At 37.0% G+C, this 15,936-nt stretch overlaps 7 protein-coding genes and 1 long non-coding RNA gene across 8 annotated transcripts; 4 read left to right on the plus strand and 4 right to left on the minus strand.

The window, feature by feature from the left end:
- Positions 1-936: 936 nt before the first annotated feature.
- Positions 937-4,317, plus strand: AT5G66950 (Pyridoxal phosphate (PLP)-dependent transferases superfamily protein). The gene has a single exon (NM_126094.4). The coding sequence runs from the start codon at positions 1,475-1,477 to the stop codon at positions 4,085-4,087; it is 2,613 nt and encodes an 870-aa protein (NP_201496.1). The 5' UTR covers positions 937-1,474; the 3' UTR covers positions 4,088-4,317.
- Positions 4,318-4,350: 33 nt separating this feature from the next.
- On the minus strand, positions 4,351-7,702 carry AT5G66960 (Prolyl oligopeptidase family protein; the record flags this gene model as incomplete). Its single annotated transcript, NM_126095.2, has 11 exons — positions 7,271-7,702; positions 6,936-7,114; positions 6,637-6,859; positions 6,416-6,557; positions 6,130-6,330; positions 5,908-6,039; positions 5,693-5,821; positions 5,191-5,612; positions 4,886-5,102; positions 4,609-4,799; positions 4,351-4,528 (listed from the first exon to the last, which is right to left on the minus strand). Exons 1-11 carry the CDS (start codon positions 7,633-7,635, stop codon positions 4,351-4,353), a joined length of 2,379 nt encoding a protein of 792 aa, NP_201497.1. The 5' UTR covers positions 7,636-7,702.
- A 322-nt stretch (positions 7,703-8,024) lies between these two features.
- On the plus strand, positions 8,025-8,375 carry AT5G09815. Its single transcript, NR_143238.1, has one exon. It is a non-coding gene; the product is annotated as an other RNA (long non-coding RNA).
- A 211-nt stretch (positions 8,376-8,586) lies between these two features.
- On the minus strand, positions 8,587-9,267 carry AT5G66970 (P-loop containing nucleoside triphosphate hydrolases superfamily protein; the record flags this gene model as incomplete). The annotated part of the gene is made up of 3 exons (NM_126096.2): positions 8,587-8,789; positions 8,868-8,967; positions 9,043-9,267. The coding sequence occupies 3 exons, from the start codon at positions 9,265-9,267 to the stop codon at positions 8,587-8,589; spliced, it is 528 nt and encodes a 175-aa protein (NP_201498.2).
- Positions 9,268-9,684: 417 nt separating this feature from the next.
- On the plus strand, positions 9,685-10,968 carry AT5G66980 (AP2/B3-like transcriptional factor family protein; the record flags this gene model as incomplete). Its single annotated transcript, NM_126097.2, has 4 exons — positions 9,685-9,773; positions 9,862-10,372; positions 10,453-10,571; positions 10,663-10,968. The coding sequence occupies exons 1-4, from the start codon at positions 9,705-9,707 to the stop codon at positions 10,966-10,968; spliced, it is 1,005 nt and encodes a 334-aa protein (NP_201499.1). The 5' UTR covers positions 9,685-9,704.
- A 452-nt stretch (positions 10,969-11,420) lies between these two features.
- Positions 11,421-12,161, plus strand: AT5G66985 (uncharacterized protein). Its single transcript, NM_126098.3, has one exon. It carries the CDS (start codon positions 11,554-11,556, stop codon positions 11,803-11,805), a length of 252 nt encoding a protein of 83 aa, NP_569043.1. The 5' UTR covers positions 11,421-11,553; the 3' UTR covers positions 11,806-12,161.
- Positions 12,162-12,398: 237 nt separating this feature from the next.
- RKD3 (RWP-RK domain-containing protein) lies at positions 12,399-13,504 on the minus strand (the record flags this gene model as incomplete). The annotated part of the gene is made up of 4 exons (NM_126099.1): positions 12,399-12,590; positions 12,678-13,054; positions 13,142-13,293; positions 13,392-13,504. 4 exons carry the CDS (start codon positions 13,502-13,504, stop codon positions 12,399-12,401), a joined length of 834 nt encoding a protein of 277 aa, NP_201500.1.
- Positions 13,505-14,818: 1,314 nt separating this feature from the next.
- Positions 14,819-15,423, minus strand: AT5G67000 (Integrase-type DNA-binding superfamily protein; the record flags this gene model as incomplete). Its single annotated transcript, NM_126100.2, has 1 exon — positions 14,819-15,423. Exon 1 carries the CDS (start codon positions 15,371-15,373, stop codon positions 14,819-14,821), a length of 555 nt encoding a protein of 184 aa, NP_201501.2. The 5' UTR covers positions 15,374-15,423.
- Positions 15,424-15,936: the final 513 nt, after the last annotated feature.

The raw sequence follows: 15,936 nt of genomic DNA on the forward strand, positions 1-15,936 counted from the left end.
AATGTTTAGTAAGGAGAGGATTATGATTATCGGTAGGAGATTAGTATTTCTAGCCTAAAAACAAGAATTTACAATAATATGATATTTTTTTACTTTTTTATTTATTTATTTATATAAAGTATTTGTGAGGATCCACATGTTATAGTTATGGATATTAAATTACACTATTGTTGAGCCCACATCACCTACTAATATTTAATATTTATTTTAAATAAAGGCTTATATATATTTATTCATAAATTTGGCCACTTTTATGAGCCAATATATATGTTCAATCAATAAATGCGTGGGTTGGATCATAAATTGGGATATTTATTATTTACTTGCTCAAAACCGTTTCAGACAGATATAGAAAAAGATTGGTGAAGCAGACGAATTACGTAATTTAGAGCTATTTACAGAGAAAATACAAAAGAAAATATATAAGAAAAGAAGTCCACTTGGATTAAAGGAAATAATATCTCAACGGCTAATTTTTAGTTTAGTTATCCTTTATGTAGTAAAAACAGCTAAAGTTCTTTTGTCAAAACAAGATTAGCTAAACCAATATATTCAACACACACAAACTAGTAATAATTACTAGAAGTATGTATATATATTCTCACCAAGAATCTCTGTTTTAGGTGTAAAGAAGAGAAAAACAAGAAAATTAGCATCACAAACTTAAATAAAAGTGAAAAAAGAAATGGGAGGATCTTTCTTTAGGTAGTTGTAATTTGTATAGAGCCAGCTAAAAAAAGAGCTTTCAAAAACAATGGAGAAAGAAACAGTAAATAAAGAAAAAGAGCAAAGAAAGAAGCTTTCATGGGTCCCAAAATAAAAAAAACAATCACCAAAAGATATCAAAATACTGAATTAAAAATTCAAATAATCATATGTTATGATGCGTGGATTGAATTTAATTTTATTATTAAAAATGATATATTGGAATTGGAACAGCAAGTAACAGCAAAGATTAGGCACTTGATTGATATATAAGCTTTTAAAAAGTCAAATGGCATTTTAGTCACTTTTTTTGGTTTTGAGGGACAGATTATCAAACCAGAGTCAGAGAGATTATCGCTCAGAATTTGCTCTGTTTTGTTGTTGCTGTTGCTTTGATGTGAAAAGGAGTATCTATTTTCTCTTAAGTTTGGTGAGACGAAGAACATGAAGCTTCTCTGTGTTTCTCAGATTTTCTTTTGAGCTTTTTTTTGGGATTTGAGTCTCTTTGCTTGGTTTGTCTGTTCAAGATGGGACAAAGGTTTTGACTTTTTTGATATCTCTTACCGAATTGTTCAAGCTTTGATTTTTTTTACTTGATCTGGGATTTGATTTGATTTGTTTCTATTTCCTCCTTCTCCCTAATCAGTGGTGATTTTTGGTTTCTGGGTTCTGATTCTTTTGATCCGAGGTTTCCAAATTAGGGACCTTTTTCCCCAATTTGATTAGGGTTTCAGATAAAAAGCCAAACTTTGGGAAAAATTAGGGTTTGATGCATATCTCACTTTGGAAGCCAATTTACCACTGTGCTGCTGCTCTAGTACTAGACAAGAAGAGCAGTGGTAGTAGTAGCAGCAGCAGCAGGAATCGAGATGTGACTCAGCGGAAACTCCATGAATCTAAGCTCAGGGAAGCTCTTGAACAAGCATCTGAAGATGGGTTACTCGTTAAATCTCAAGACATGGAAGAAGAAGATGAGTCTCAAGATCAAATTCTTGGACGGTCTAGATCACTTGCTAGACTCAATGCTCAACGAGAGTTCTTGCGTGCTACATCACTCGCAGCTCAAAGAGCATTTGAATCAGAAGAAACTTTACCTGAGCTTGAAGAAGCACTTACCATTTTTCTGACCATGTATCCAAAGTATCAATCTTCTGAGAAAGTTGATGAATTGAGAAACGATGAGTATTTCCACTTATCATTACCAAAGGTATGTCTTGACTATTGTGGATTTGGGTTGTTCTCGTATCTTCAAACTGTTCATTACTGGGACACTTGCACTTTTAGTTTGTCGGAGATTAGTGCCAATCTAAGCAATCATGCTATATATGGTGGTGCTGAGAAAGGATCTATTGAACATGATATCAAGATTAGGATAATGGACTACTTGAACATCCCTGAGAATGAGTATGGTCTTGTGTTCACTGTTAGTAGAGGCTCTGCGTTCAAGTTGCTTGCAGAGTCTTATCCATTCCACACTAACAAGAAGCTTCTGACTATGTTTGATCACGAGAGCCAATCGGTTAGTTGGATGGGTCAGTGTGCGAAGGAGAAAGGTGCCAAGGTTGGTAGCGCCTGGTTTAAGTGGCCTACGCTTAGGCTGTGTTCAATGGATCTTAAGAAGGAGATTTTGAGTAAGAAGAAGAGGAAGAAGGATTCTGCAACTGGTTTGTTTGTGTTTCCAGTACAATCAAGGGTCACGGGGTCTAAGTATTCTTACCAGTGGATGGCATTGGCTCAGCAAAACAACTGGCATGTCTTGCTTGATGCTGGTGCTTTAGGTCCAAAAGACATGGACTCGCTTGGATTGTCTTTGTTTCGACCGGATTTTATCATCACTTCGTTTTATCGTGTGTTTGGGTATGATCCAACTGGATTTGGTTGTCTGTTGATTAAGAAATCTGTGATTAGCTGCTTGCAGAGTCAATCTGGGAAAACGAGTTCGGGAATTGTGAAGATAACACCTGAGTATCCTCTGTATCTAAGTGACTCCATGGATGGCTTGGAAGGTTTGACTGGGATTCAAGATAATGGCATTGCTATTAATGGAGATAATAAAGCCTTGGGAACTCAATTACCCGCATTTTCCGGTGCATATACTTCTGCTCAGGTGCAGGATGTCTTTGAGACAGATATGGATCATGAAATTGGTTCTGATAGAGATAACACAAGCGCTGTGTTTGAGGAAGCTGAGAGTATCTCAGTGGGTGAATTGATTAAAAGTCCGGTTTTCAGCGAAGACGAGTCATCAGATAGCTCCCTCTGGATTGATTTGGGTCAGAGTCCTGCTGATTCTGATAATGCAGGTCATCTGAACAAGCAAAAGAGCCCCTTACTGGTTCGAAAAAACCACAAACGAAGAAGCTCGCCTAAACCAGCTTCAAAGGCTAATAATGGCAGCAACGGTGGGAGGCATGTTCTCTCTTTCGATGCTGCTGTTTTGTCAGTATCACATGAAGTGGGTGAAGAAGTCATAGAAGAAGAAAATTCTGAAATGAATCAGATAGACACAAGTCGTCGGTTGCGAGTTACTGAGATCGAAGAGGAAGAAGAAGAAGGAGGGAGCAGTAAGCTAACTGCTCATGCAAATGGTTCGAGCTCTGGAATCAAAGACAGTGCGATAAGAAGAGAAACTGAAGGCGAATTTAGGCTGTTAGGAAGAAGGGAGAAGAGTCAGTACAATGGTGGGAGACTTCTTGTGAATGAAGATGAACATCCCAGTAAACGAAGAGTATCGTTTAGATCAGTAGATCATGGAGAAGCATCTGTTATCAGTCTTGGGGATGAAGATGAAGAAGAAGATGGAAGCAATGGAGTAGAATGGGATGATGATCAGAGAGAACCAGAGATTGTTTGCAGGCACATTGATCATGTAAACATGTTGGGTCTCAACAAAACCACCTCAAGACTCCGGTACCTCATTAACTGGCTTGTGACCTCTCTGCTCCAATTAAGGCTGCCTAGATCAGATTCAGATGGAGAGCACAAGAATCTTGTTCAGATTTACGGTCCAAAGATCAAATACGAGCGTGGATCTTCCGTGGCATTCAATATCAGGGATTTGAAAAGTGGAATGGTTCATCCAGAGATAGTGCAGAAACTAGCTGAAAGAGAAGGCATTTCTCTAGGAATTGGTTACCTAAGTCACATAAAGATCATCGATAATCGAAGCGAAGATTCAAGTTCTTGGAAACCGGTGGATCGAGAAGGAAGAAACAATGGGTTCATAAGAGTTGAGGTTGTCACAGCTTCTCTTGGGTTCTTGACAAACTTTGAAGATGTTTACAGATTATGGAATTTCGTGGCCAAGTTCTTGAGTCCAGGTTTTGCTAAACAGGGGACACTCCCAACAGTTATTGAAGAGGATGATTCGTCAGAAACTTAAAAGACATGAGCATTGGATATATTTTTTCCAGCACTTCCTTTACTGTACTTATATGTTATTATCCGAGAACATTTTCTTGTATGATTTTGGGAAGTTATGTGAGCAGAGATGATCTCAGACACGATTTCAGATGTCTGCATATTGTAACTGTTCATCTCTCTTCTATCTTTGTGTTGCACAATTCATTGATTCATATCCAAATTTTAGAACCAGAAGAAATATTTAAAAGCTGTGCCATATCTAAGCTTGATAGTTTCTTCTTTTCAAGATTCCATCATCTTTATGAGAAATGCGATTTCTAATGCAGATTCCTTAGTCTGTAAGAACCGGTTTTCTTCAACAATGTCAGTCGTCAAGTTGAGTAAGACCGGTCGTTCAGGGTCATTGAAGGTATTGTCACGGACTCTTGCAACCCATTTCGCAGCTTCCCAAACACCAAATCTAACAATGCGAGAGAAGAAATCTCAGTCTTAAATCTCAAACATTGATAGAGTCGCCAAATTAGAAGAATGGATACATACCTAGTATTGAATGAGGAAGTGACTAAAACAGCTGGATAAAGAACATCCTTAGGAATGTTGTCATAAGGTGAGTATTCACGTATAGCGTGAAAATCATTGATATCTCCTGGATATCCAAACTCTTCGTAATCTTCTGCCGTTAATGGTAGTATTGGATATATTAGAGTATGAGTTGGATCAAGAAAAGGAACCTGGAACAGAAGAAATAATATATGAATTTTAAGGTTTCCTTATCAATCAATGCCTCAAATCTTTTTGATCCGCAGTTTTTTATTACCTTTAGAACCGCAGCTTGGAAGAGATCGGGGCAATGATTGATAGCTGAAGCAACAACGAGTCCTCCAGCACTGTATCCCCAACCAGCAAGCTTGTTTTCTTCTACTATATTGTTCTCAACAAGGTACTTGGCACATTGAATGTAATCTTTAATGGAGTTAAGTTTCTTCGCGCCTCTTCCGTCTTGATGCCACTTCTTTCCTTTCCCACCTCCACCTCTAAAAACCGAGAACAATGGATACATGAAGGAAGTCTTAGCTTCTTGCTGTTGAATGTTCTGAACGAGAAGAGAAAGATGATACTGACCTAACGTCTGCATATGCGAGTACCCAGCCACGATCTAGGAGGCTTTTAAGTTCACTACGCCATCTCTTATCAAGCATTTCACCGTAAGCACCATGAACATGAAGTAGACCAGGTTTTTGATTCTCCTCTTTCTGAGCTCTTGAGTAAACAATACTTAATGGAACCATGGCTCCATCATGAGAAGATACTTCATGGTAATCACAAGCGTAAAACTCAGTCAAGTCATTCCACAAGTTGTCATTCTCGGCAGTAGTATCCTCAGTATCAAAACTGACAGTTCTGGTGCCTGAGGGTATATTAGGGCTCTCGGTGGAGTTTGCAGTGCCATATAAAACCCGTGTTCTTTCGTGAAGCATGTTTTGCTGCTGTACTATATTCCATTTTCCATTTAATAGATCGTAATCAACCACTGCATCAGGCATCTGCAGGACAAAAGTATCTAAAACGCAAAAAAAAAAACTATCTACAGAAGCAGAAATAGCATGAGGAATTGTTCTCCTACCACCAGAGAAGAAATTGTAAACCGCATTGTTGGAGAATTGAAGTCGTAGTTTGTGCCAGGAAAGATTTGAGAAACATGCTTTGGAAGAGGAAGATAACGAGGTTTAATATCTCTCAGATGGACAGGTACCTGTGTATAAGAAAACAAGCATGGTCAAATTTATTAACAGAGCATCAATCTAATCGATGAAAGTAACTAAGTGGAGTAAGCTTTACCCGCTTTGTCTTAAGAGGTAGATCAACCACACAAATTTTAAAGCTCTGCATTTCCTTCACAATAAGGGATAGATGTTTTTTGCAGAAATCAACATCCTCTATGATTAATTCAGGGTCGTTGATAAAAACTGTCTGCAAACAATAGATGAACACAAACAAATCAGAAATGAGGAATAATGGTAATCAGCAGATGAAAACAAATATTGTATCAGCTAAACCAACCTCCCAGATCCTTTGACAGGAAGAGAAGTGAACAGGACTTCGGAGAAGATAATGATGGTCGACTGTTCCACCGTCATTGGAAGCATTTGTAAATAAATACAGGAATCCCTGATGATGCTCGATTATGCAGTGGGCTGGAGCATTGTGTTCCCAAACCAATGCCAAACCAGAAAATGGGTCAGCTGCATTTATCAGAAAGACCTAAGACATAGTACTTGTTATGATTTCAAGTCATTCAAAAACAATAAAAACTAAAGCTTTTAGCAGATCAATTTGGAGCTTTCACCTTTGAAAACGTAGTAGAGAATGTATTTACAGTTACAAAGTGGAAATCTTTTGTATGTCTTATGTTAACGTGAACATTGCCCTCGAATTCTTCGTGAAGCAAAACATCTTCATCCGTTGACCCGATCGTGCTACAATATATCCTGATAACAGAACAAAAGAAAAAGATTCATACAGGCCATTTTTGGAAGAACCTAACAACCAAAACTGATCATACGAAACCTGCATGGCCGTTTTTTCTGATCAGTAACGACATAGAGCAAAGCCTGCCCATTCTTTGCCCACGCTATGTTAGAGACACGATCTGCGTGAGGCTTACTACATAAAGCTCCAGAATTCAAGTTTCTCACACACAACTTAAAGTAATCGTTATCCTTATCATACATAGTATATGCTAGAAATTTATGGTCAGGAGATATCTCTGACATTTCCTCATAAGCATAACCTACAAAAGAGACACCAAAATTGCTTATCCCTCTTAATCCACCCCAAGTATAAGAGCCTCAAATATGCTTATTTACCTCCAAATCTCTCAGCTTCCTGATTGTAATCAAGCAGCTTCTGCTCAATCCTCTTCCCAGATGTGTAATCAAACCCTGCAGCAGGAGACTTATGAGAAATGAACTCCTCGTGCAAGCTCGCTAGCCTCCTACACAGTACTGGATACTGCTTCCCTTCTTCAACCCTTCTATAATACAACCTAATTCCACCAATTCTCAACCAAATCAATGTCCAATTGCAGCAAAAAGGACGAAACTTTCAAACTAATCGACGAGTTTACAGATAGAAAAATCCAAGCTTTTTATATCTTAAAACGATGCTAAACAAGAGAATCAGTATAATTCAATTGACCCACCAAGGTCCCCAACGAAGAGGAGGCGTGGAGAGCTCAAAGGACAAACGAGAAGCCATTTCAGACTGAAGCTTGGTCTGAATCCGATCAGTATCAGCCAAAACGGCTTCGGTATACTTCTCCTCTTGCTCCATATAGATATCCATATGCCTCATCGCCACTTTATCTTCCAGCTTAGACATCCAACTGTATGGATCCTCCCACGTCGCGTCGTGGAAGGTGAAACTCTGCGGCTTCTTCGGCGGTTTTGGTAATGCTGGTGGTGGTGGAGGAGGCGGTGGAGACTTCGGAGGCTTGTAACAGCGACATTGTTGTCGCCGGAAACGGCAATTATGACGGGAAAAGGTCCGAGAGAGATTGCTCAACATTGCCTCCGGTTGGTTATTTGGGGGTTTACAGGGTTTTTGCGTCTCAGGAAATTTTTGTCATTAAGCTTACAAAATCGGACCCTTCTGAATCAAAGAGAGGCTTTTGTCTTACACAAAAATTCAGATCATTCTGTATTATACAAAAAACAAAGAAAATTCAGATCATTTTATATAAATTTGGATACAAAAAAACTATTTAGATTTAGCATGAACATTGAAAAACATTCGACAGTACCAAAAACTAGACGTATAGTGCATGCAGTACTTGTCTTCCGATCATATCCATACAAGCCAAATTAACACATAGTTATACAAAATTATTTGTTTTAAACATAAGTATATGATATAAATACGTTGGAAGGCATATGAGGCATAATTTGTAACCTCAGACGTTGGAAAAGCGCAATCTGTACGGTATATGATAATCATTGCGAATCCTCTCCTTAAGCTCCATCTCCGTATCCCTCTTGACCTTCGTCTTGAACGCTTTCATCATTTGCACAACTTGTTTCACATCTACTTTTGATGCCTCAGCTATCTCCATCATCCGTTTTGATCAATAAACCATGCATAAACATGCCATAACTTATTATTACCTTCATCTGTCATGGACTCCATTATTGTCGTGTGCAGCCTAATCTTCTCGTCGTCTACCTTTGAAGAAGTACAAGGACCAAGGCGGGAAAGCAACTACAATGAATTTGGTAGAAAGTTACGATGTCTTGTATTCGCTATAGTAAGTAAACAAGAGTTTATTGAGAGATGATACTATACATGTTTCTCCAATCCTAATCGTCGCTTATAATAACGATACATTATTCTCAAAGTATATGCATATGGCTTATCCCATGGGTTTCCTGCACAAAAGGTGGACCAATCATGAGTGTCCATACTCATCAATAACGAGAAACCAAAGCAAACAAGGCTAAGACATGAAGGAATTTTGCTTACTCAAGAGACTCCTGACAAAAGCTTCAGCTTGAAATACTCAATATATATATACCTTGCGTAAACTGGAACCTCATCTTTGGCAGCCTTGTTGAGACGGACAAAAGCATCGAACTTGAAAGTATCAGCACACACTAAAGCTGGTCTGAATCCCTTCTTCCGGTGGTAACGAGCATACTTGGCACACGTTTTGGTCTTGTCAACACCTACACTCATATTTCATAAATACGTTTTCTCAAACATGTTTACTAAGAAAAACAAAAAACAGAGAATGACTAACCGACCTCGTAATCCGATGAACATGACTATGCTAGGTTCAAGCTTTCCCCGAATGAGTGCAGATTTTCCCGGATCTAGCTTACTAGAGAGCTCCTGTAACATCATCTGAAGCGGTGGTTCCGAGTTAGTTAAAATCAACTAAGGAGATTAGGGACATAATTACAAAGAAACAATCGTCACCATGTAGATTAGGGCACCCTTCTTCTTGGGCGCCTTAGGCAGATTGATAATTTCCAGACTTTTCGTCTCAATCTCATCCACGGCCAATCTAGGAATATCGGCGTCAAGCAAAGCGCATGTGATCTCGTTCAAGCAACTCTTCAGTTTCGTGCAGTCCATGTTGCTTGTTTTATTCATCTCTTCAAAAGACCGGCCTATCCGACCCCTCACTTCCTCCAACGCCATCCAGAAAATTAGAGATTCGGTCGCGATTTACAGGTTAGGGCTTTGGTTTTGCTCGGATACATAAATACGTCTTGCCGGGACTGCCCCAGGTTTGGCTGTTTAATAAGTTGTAAAAATCACAAGTTTTACAGTTTACACCCATAATAGTAATAATAACAATAAATTAGGGGAGCGAAAGCAAAATTCCTGAAATTTGTTTTTCCTTTCTGCCCAAACAAAAAAAAAAGGTTTTATTCCTTTATTTTTTCCAACCTTGTCAGACTTTAGAACATCACATAACAGACGACAAAAAAAAAAAAAAAAAAGAACATCACATAACAGCTGTTCCTCTCATCTCTCTTATAAGGTCCTCTGCTTCTGAGATCTTCGTTGCTTCTTTGCCTTCTGGTTTAGTTTAAAATCAATCACTACCAAAAGCCCTAATCACAGAAGAAATCATGGTTGATCTCAGTAAAGACTTACAATTTTTCAAGGTCTTTCTCCCTGAATTCGGTTCTCACGAACTGGTATACTTGTTTTATATCTCATCAGTTTATTCTTATAATATCAAAATATATTCCATGCGGAGATTAATTTACAAAAATAAATCTGCAGGTGATTCCTCCTGCATTCATCGATATGTTAGAGAAACCATTACCTAAAGAAGCGTTCTTAGTCGATGAGATTGGACGGTTATGGTGTGTAGAGACTAAAACAGAAGATACAGAAGAAAGATTCTGTGTTTTCTTCACAAAAGGTTGGCAAAGTTTCGCAAACGATCAATCTCTTGAATTTGGAGACTTCCTTGTCTTCAGCTACGACGGCGATTCCAGATTCTCCGTTACGATTTTCGCTAATGACGGATGTAAAAAAGATGTTGGTGTCGTCTCAACCACGGATAGATCTAGGGTTTCTCTTGATGAGGAAGAACCGGATGATATTTTTACTAAACCGGATCGTATGAGAGATTGTGATTGTGGCCAGAGCATTAACCGGAAACGGAAACGCGATTCGGTTAATGAAGACCCTCACGTACTGGTTGATGATAAACCGGAGTATGTTTCAACTTACAAAACCAAACCGGAGCATAGTGAAAAGACTCAGAGAACAGTTAACCGGGCTGGAGGTAATTATTAACATGTTTTTTTTTGGTTTAATTTACATTATTGCGTTTTTTAACTCTTTTTTTCATTCGGTGTTACCTAGATACTTGTGACATATCATGGTTTCCAGAGAAGAAACACAATGGATTTGAAGAATCGGTTTACAAACCCAAGCATCCGCATTTTGTTAGGAATATCACAAGAGGTTCACTTCAGAAATTGGTGAGCTTAAAGAACCTTTTTTTTTATATAAATCTGTATTAACTCATAATAATGGTTGTTTACATAATATCAATTTCTATGTGTTTGCTAGGAATTACCGTTAACTTTTCTGAGATCGAACGGGATTGAATTGGAGGAAGATATTGAGCTTTGTGATGAAAGTGGAAAGAAGTGGCCTTTGAAGATTCTGAATCACGACAGAGGATTCAAGTTCTCGCATGAATCATGGTTGTGTTTCTGTAAAAGCCATGAGATGATACTGACCAATAAGTGTCTATTTGAGTTTATTGTCCCAAGTAATGGGAGATGCAGTGAGATTCTAGTTCGTATTGTCAGTGGGAGATTGCCTACCACTATGACCAAAAATAATTACCAAGTTATTGATATGCAACCTTAAAATAAGTAAACAAATATATGTTATGTTTCGCTTCTATTGTGAATTTTGTATATATCATTTGACTATTCCGTTTCTACATTGTTTATGTGTCATACCGTTTAATTTATCAGAAAATTTAATTAGAGAATAGAAGTCAGTAGTTGTAATATTAAAAATCAACATGATGGATTGAAAAAAACAACAACAACATGATTATGTTAATTGTCGTTATGTCTCGTTACGCAAGCAATGACAAAGATAAAGCAGTCCATTAAAGGGATTAAGAATGCACTAATCGCATGAGAATTGCACGTAGGAGAGCACATAGTTTGTGTCCCTTTCTTATAAACTAATGAAATGCCAAATCAGCCACCAGTTTTCACAGAACCAACGGGACAAGAGCCCACGTAATATCTATTATTCTTCCCTTAAAAGATGTTTTTTTAATGTAACAAGTTGCAATTATATGAATGCGAAGTCTCACCAATCCATTAATATATATAAATACACACGAGTGTGTGTTGTTTACTACACAATTTCTTCTTCGTTCCATTAACAACAACAACAAAAAATCGGAAAGCTTTCTAATTTTCTTTCTCTACTACAATGGAATTTGCGACTTCGAAAGGAGAGGAGATTTTGAAAGATGAGCAAGTGTCCAAGCAGCTACACCTGATATCGTCTGAAACGCAAACGCAAACGCTGAACAAAAAAGCCGTTCTAAACCGCATCCGCAACCACAAATGTATTCACAAAATCAAGAGTCTTCTTCACACCACCGCGGCTAACAACGGAGCCACCGTCGACGCTGATTATTATCGGTGGATTGATAGCGGCGATGTCTTTTCTTGTCCGTGACAGAGATTTTGACACGTGTATGTCACGTGTGTTTGTGATTCTCTCTTTTCTCTAGTATTCAAGTTCAAGTTGTGCTATATGTAATCCTAGTGAGTAGTGATTGTAGTTTTCGATGTTCATGATGAATTGAATCATTGATGAGTTCACCGCAGATCTTTACTGGTTTCATTGTTGGGATGCGGTAATGGATAAATTGGGCCATGACTGATTATTGTTTTGATTGGGCTTTCTCAAATATTAATAAAAGCCCAACAAGTAGAATGGTTTTTAGCGCAATAATACATTGCAGCTAAATCGAATCAAATACAGTATACTGTATAACACTGCTTGGAGAGCGTAATCAATCAGCTTCAAAGTCCAAACCAAAACTAAAAAAGGATTCATTCAACAATAAAACCAACAAGGCAAAAAACAAAAACCAAAATAAAAACTGGAATGGATCCAAGTTTCATGAGAATTAGATCATTATCAAAAGAGACTAGCTAGTACAAGACGTAACTCCATCACTCTTATCTTCGTCTTACACGACTCATATAGTACCAACTTAATTAAGTCACAAAAGGTTAGATATCTCTAGAGACGAGCTCCTGATCTCATGAAGAAGATGAGAAGAGCCTTCTCCGTTTGTATTTAGCCTTGAAGCAAGCCTGTCTTAACCTCTTAGTCTTATCCCCAAATTCCAAATCGGGAACTTCCTCAATCATCTTCTTCTCCATCTCCAAAAGCTCCAAAGCGTTCCTCAGCTTACTCTTGGGCGTTCTCCCCTTCGTGTTCCCTAACAAGTCCTTTCAAAGAAGACCATCACATATATAAGTGTTGTAACCCCAAAATGTATAGGCAATTTGATTGTAAATGTCTGTTGACGAACGTACCTTGAGATTAGCAATTAGAGCGTTTAGGCTCGTGAGCTTACGGTGAGGCCAACGAGGAATACCTAACTCACGACATCTTTTCTTCAAGAGGGTTACACCAATGTTAAGCTCCTTGGCTGCTTTAGTTATCGGCATGTAGAAGTACTGCTTCATCATTTCCCTTGACATATTATTGATGACTCCATCTTCTCTATATCGCCTCTTCATAATTATCCTCTTCTGGCTTGTTTTCTCTTTCATTGTGTTAACATCTTCATGCAATATTTGCTCCATATTTGGATCTCCCATGGTATTAGTTCTTGAAATTTCATCAAGGTTTGGTTCGACCTGGTTATTGTAGTTACCATTATTCTCGTTCCACCATCCACTCGATATATCTGCTACATAATATAAGATTAGATTTACAATCCAAGCTTGCATATATGTGTGTGTATATCTACATACATTTATGTAAATATATATACCTAGAGAGAAAGTACTAGAGATAGCTTCAAGATCAAGTGAAGCCAGAAACGTATGATCAGCCGCAAAGGTAGTAGATATATGATTAACAATGCTGTCTTGGAGAGAAAACCAATTTTGGGTTTGAAAATCCTTAAAAGGGTCAATGAAAGAGCTGCAAAAACTCAAGACAACCAAAAAAAGCATTTGAGATTCAACGCAGGGAAATCATTTTTTTGTTTGACCAAACAGTAGAAACATAGTGACTTATACCTGTGAGGATCGACGAAAAGTGATTGATCGAGAAACGAGAATATGTCTTCTTGAAGGAATGATTCATAGTTGTTGGCCTCTAACCAGGTCATTAGAGGTCTTTGATCAGCCATTTCGATTGAAAGTGGATATAGATAGATTGTAACGTTCGTTAGTCTTAAAACAAGGAAAATGAATCGTGTGTATATATATATATAAACAACTTAACGTACATGCATAGATAGAGAAAGTACATGATAAGTGGGAAGTGGGTATTTAGTTCTCCGAGATGATGAGCCGTCAAAATCATTATATGTTTTCTGTAAGTTACGAGAGAGATAGTAAGTAGAAATTAATGATTAGTGTTGATTATTTTGGTTAATAGGGATAATTCGTTTATTAAAAGCTAGTAATATCTTCTAATAATAGGCCCTAAGTTTGTAAACGTTCAAAAATTTCATAGGCCCGCCCCATCCCATCACATGCTATGCGCGTTCATATATCGTTGCTTGTTGTCATCTTTCAAAATCTTCTCTTTTTTCAAAAATAATCATGAAAATCTCTTTTCTCTTTAAGGACGTATATTTGCGTGAGTATATATGTATTTGACGAATAAATATTGACTTATATTTCCATAAACAAAAATCGGTGGAAAAAAGTGGTGTGTTACATGCAAGTTCAACACGATATATAGCTGGTAAACTCAAATTATACAATCTAAATATCAAATGGTAAATTCAAAATATATATTAACTCAATTTCGTTAGAGGTTAATACAGCCAATATTCAAGACAATGATCTTCTGGCATAATCATTTCATTTAGATGTCATATCATATTACCAGAACACTTTACGATTCAAAAATATTGTATTAAACCAATTTACCAAAAAACAAAATGTATTAACGAAATGTTTATAGTCCATCTCTTTCGTAAATGTTGATTTTTTTTAATAATTCTCTCACACATATTAAAGACATTTAATATTTATGTTAAATATTAATACTCATTTTTATTTTCCCAACAATAATGTATGCAGCATTTTCTACGCTAAAGCAGTCTCAATAATTATAAACATCTATTAATTCAATTTATTCATATATCTTCCATTCATATTTTTGAACTTCATTTAATTGACCATAATTAATAGTCTAATACTCCCACACCAAAATGGATTATATATTCAGACTTTCAGAGTATATATAGCACAGAGAATAAAAATAAAATAATAAAAAAAAATAAAAAATAATATCTTATTATAAAATAAAATATAAATAAATAATATATTTTATCTTCATATAACAATAAAATACTTTAAAACTTATAAAAATAAATCTTAATGAAAGCGTAAAGAGTAATATCTCCCTCTATAATAAATAATTTAGTTTTCAATAGTAAATATAACATTTCCACCTCGCCGTGTATGATCACCGACCATGTCCTTCTCAGTCATCTCCACCGCCGTTTAATTCCTTCTCCGTTTGTTTTACCACGTCTTGCTCGATACTCAGCCGCCGCATCATTGTAAGATTGTGCCGCCATCTCCGCCGTAAGAAACGTTCCAAGCCACCTCCTTGATTTCGATCTCGGATCCCATATCTCCGCCGCCCATTTACCCGATGGTTTTTTCCTTACTCCTTTGTATTTCTTCTCCTTCTTTACCTCTCGGTGCGGCCGTTGTAATGTGCAGCCGTAGCAACCGGCGACGCCACAGAGAGGACAAGGGCCAGCGTCTGGAGGCGGAACGCTTGTGATGATCAAGTTTGATGATGACGCGTCGTCAGCTCCGGAGTTAGATATCACTTGTCGCAGAGCAGAGACCATGATCTCGTGCTCTTGATCTCTTGTCAAGTACGAAGAAGAAGGGTGTGGTGCAACAAGTGTGAAATTTTCGTTTTGATCATTAAATAGAACATTTTCTGAATTATCCATTTTGGTGGGATTAGACTGACAACTATTCATTTTTTCCTGCAAATGGTGTGAAGAACAAAAGGGAGTGAGCATGGTTTTTATAGCCAATGAATGGAAACATAACTGTGATGCTTTTTTTAGCGTTTATGTGGCCTGACATTTTGCTACCATTCGTCTAAATTATTAGTCACATGAATGTGATTATAAAAACGGAAAGGCTACCTTTGTATGTATGCGGAAAAAAATTTACAAAAAGACGATCATACTCGTTTGACCCAAGAAAAAAAAAAGAAAAAAGGTCAAAATGTTTCGCTCGATCATGTTTAAAAAAAAAAAAAAAATAGTGGAAAACACTTTTTATATTAGTTGATTTAAAAATATTTTGAGTGAATTGCAGACTATAATGCGAGTTTGAATTTGATAAGATAACGTAATAGTATAACTCTTTAATCAAATTCACTAATTGTTTTGACATGTTCGAATCAAGAAATTAAAAGCCGCACGTATTTATCAAATTTTGAATTCTATGATATTTAAAAGTTAAATACTGTGTTGTTATTAAATAAAGAAATAATATGTATAATATATAAAAATATATACTATATGGGATTTTTTAAAAAGACGTTAAAAACAAATGTTATATTAATGTTTTGTAA

The sequence above is a fragment of the Arabidopsis thaliana genome, chromosome 5, assembly GCF_000001735.4.
Source record: "Arabidopsis thaliana chromosome 5, partial sequence".
NCBI lineage: Eukaryota > Viridiplantae > Streptophyta > Magnoliopsida > Brassicales > Brassicaceae > Arabidopsis > Arabidopsis thaliana.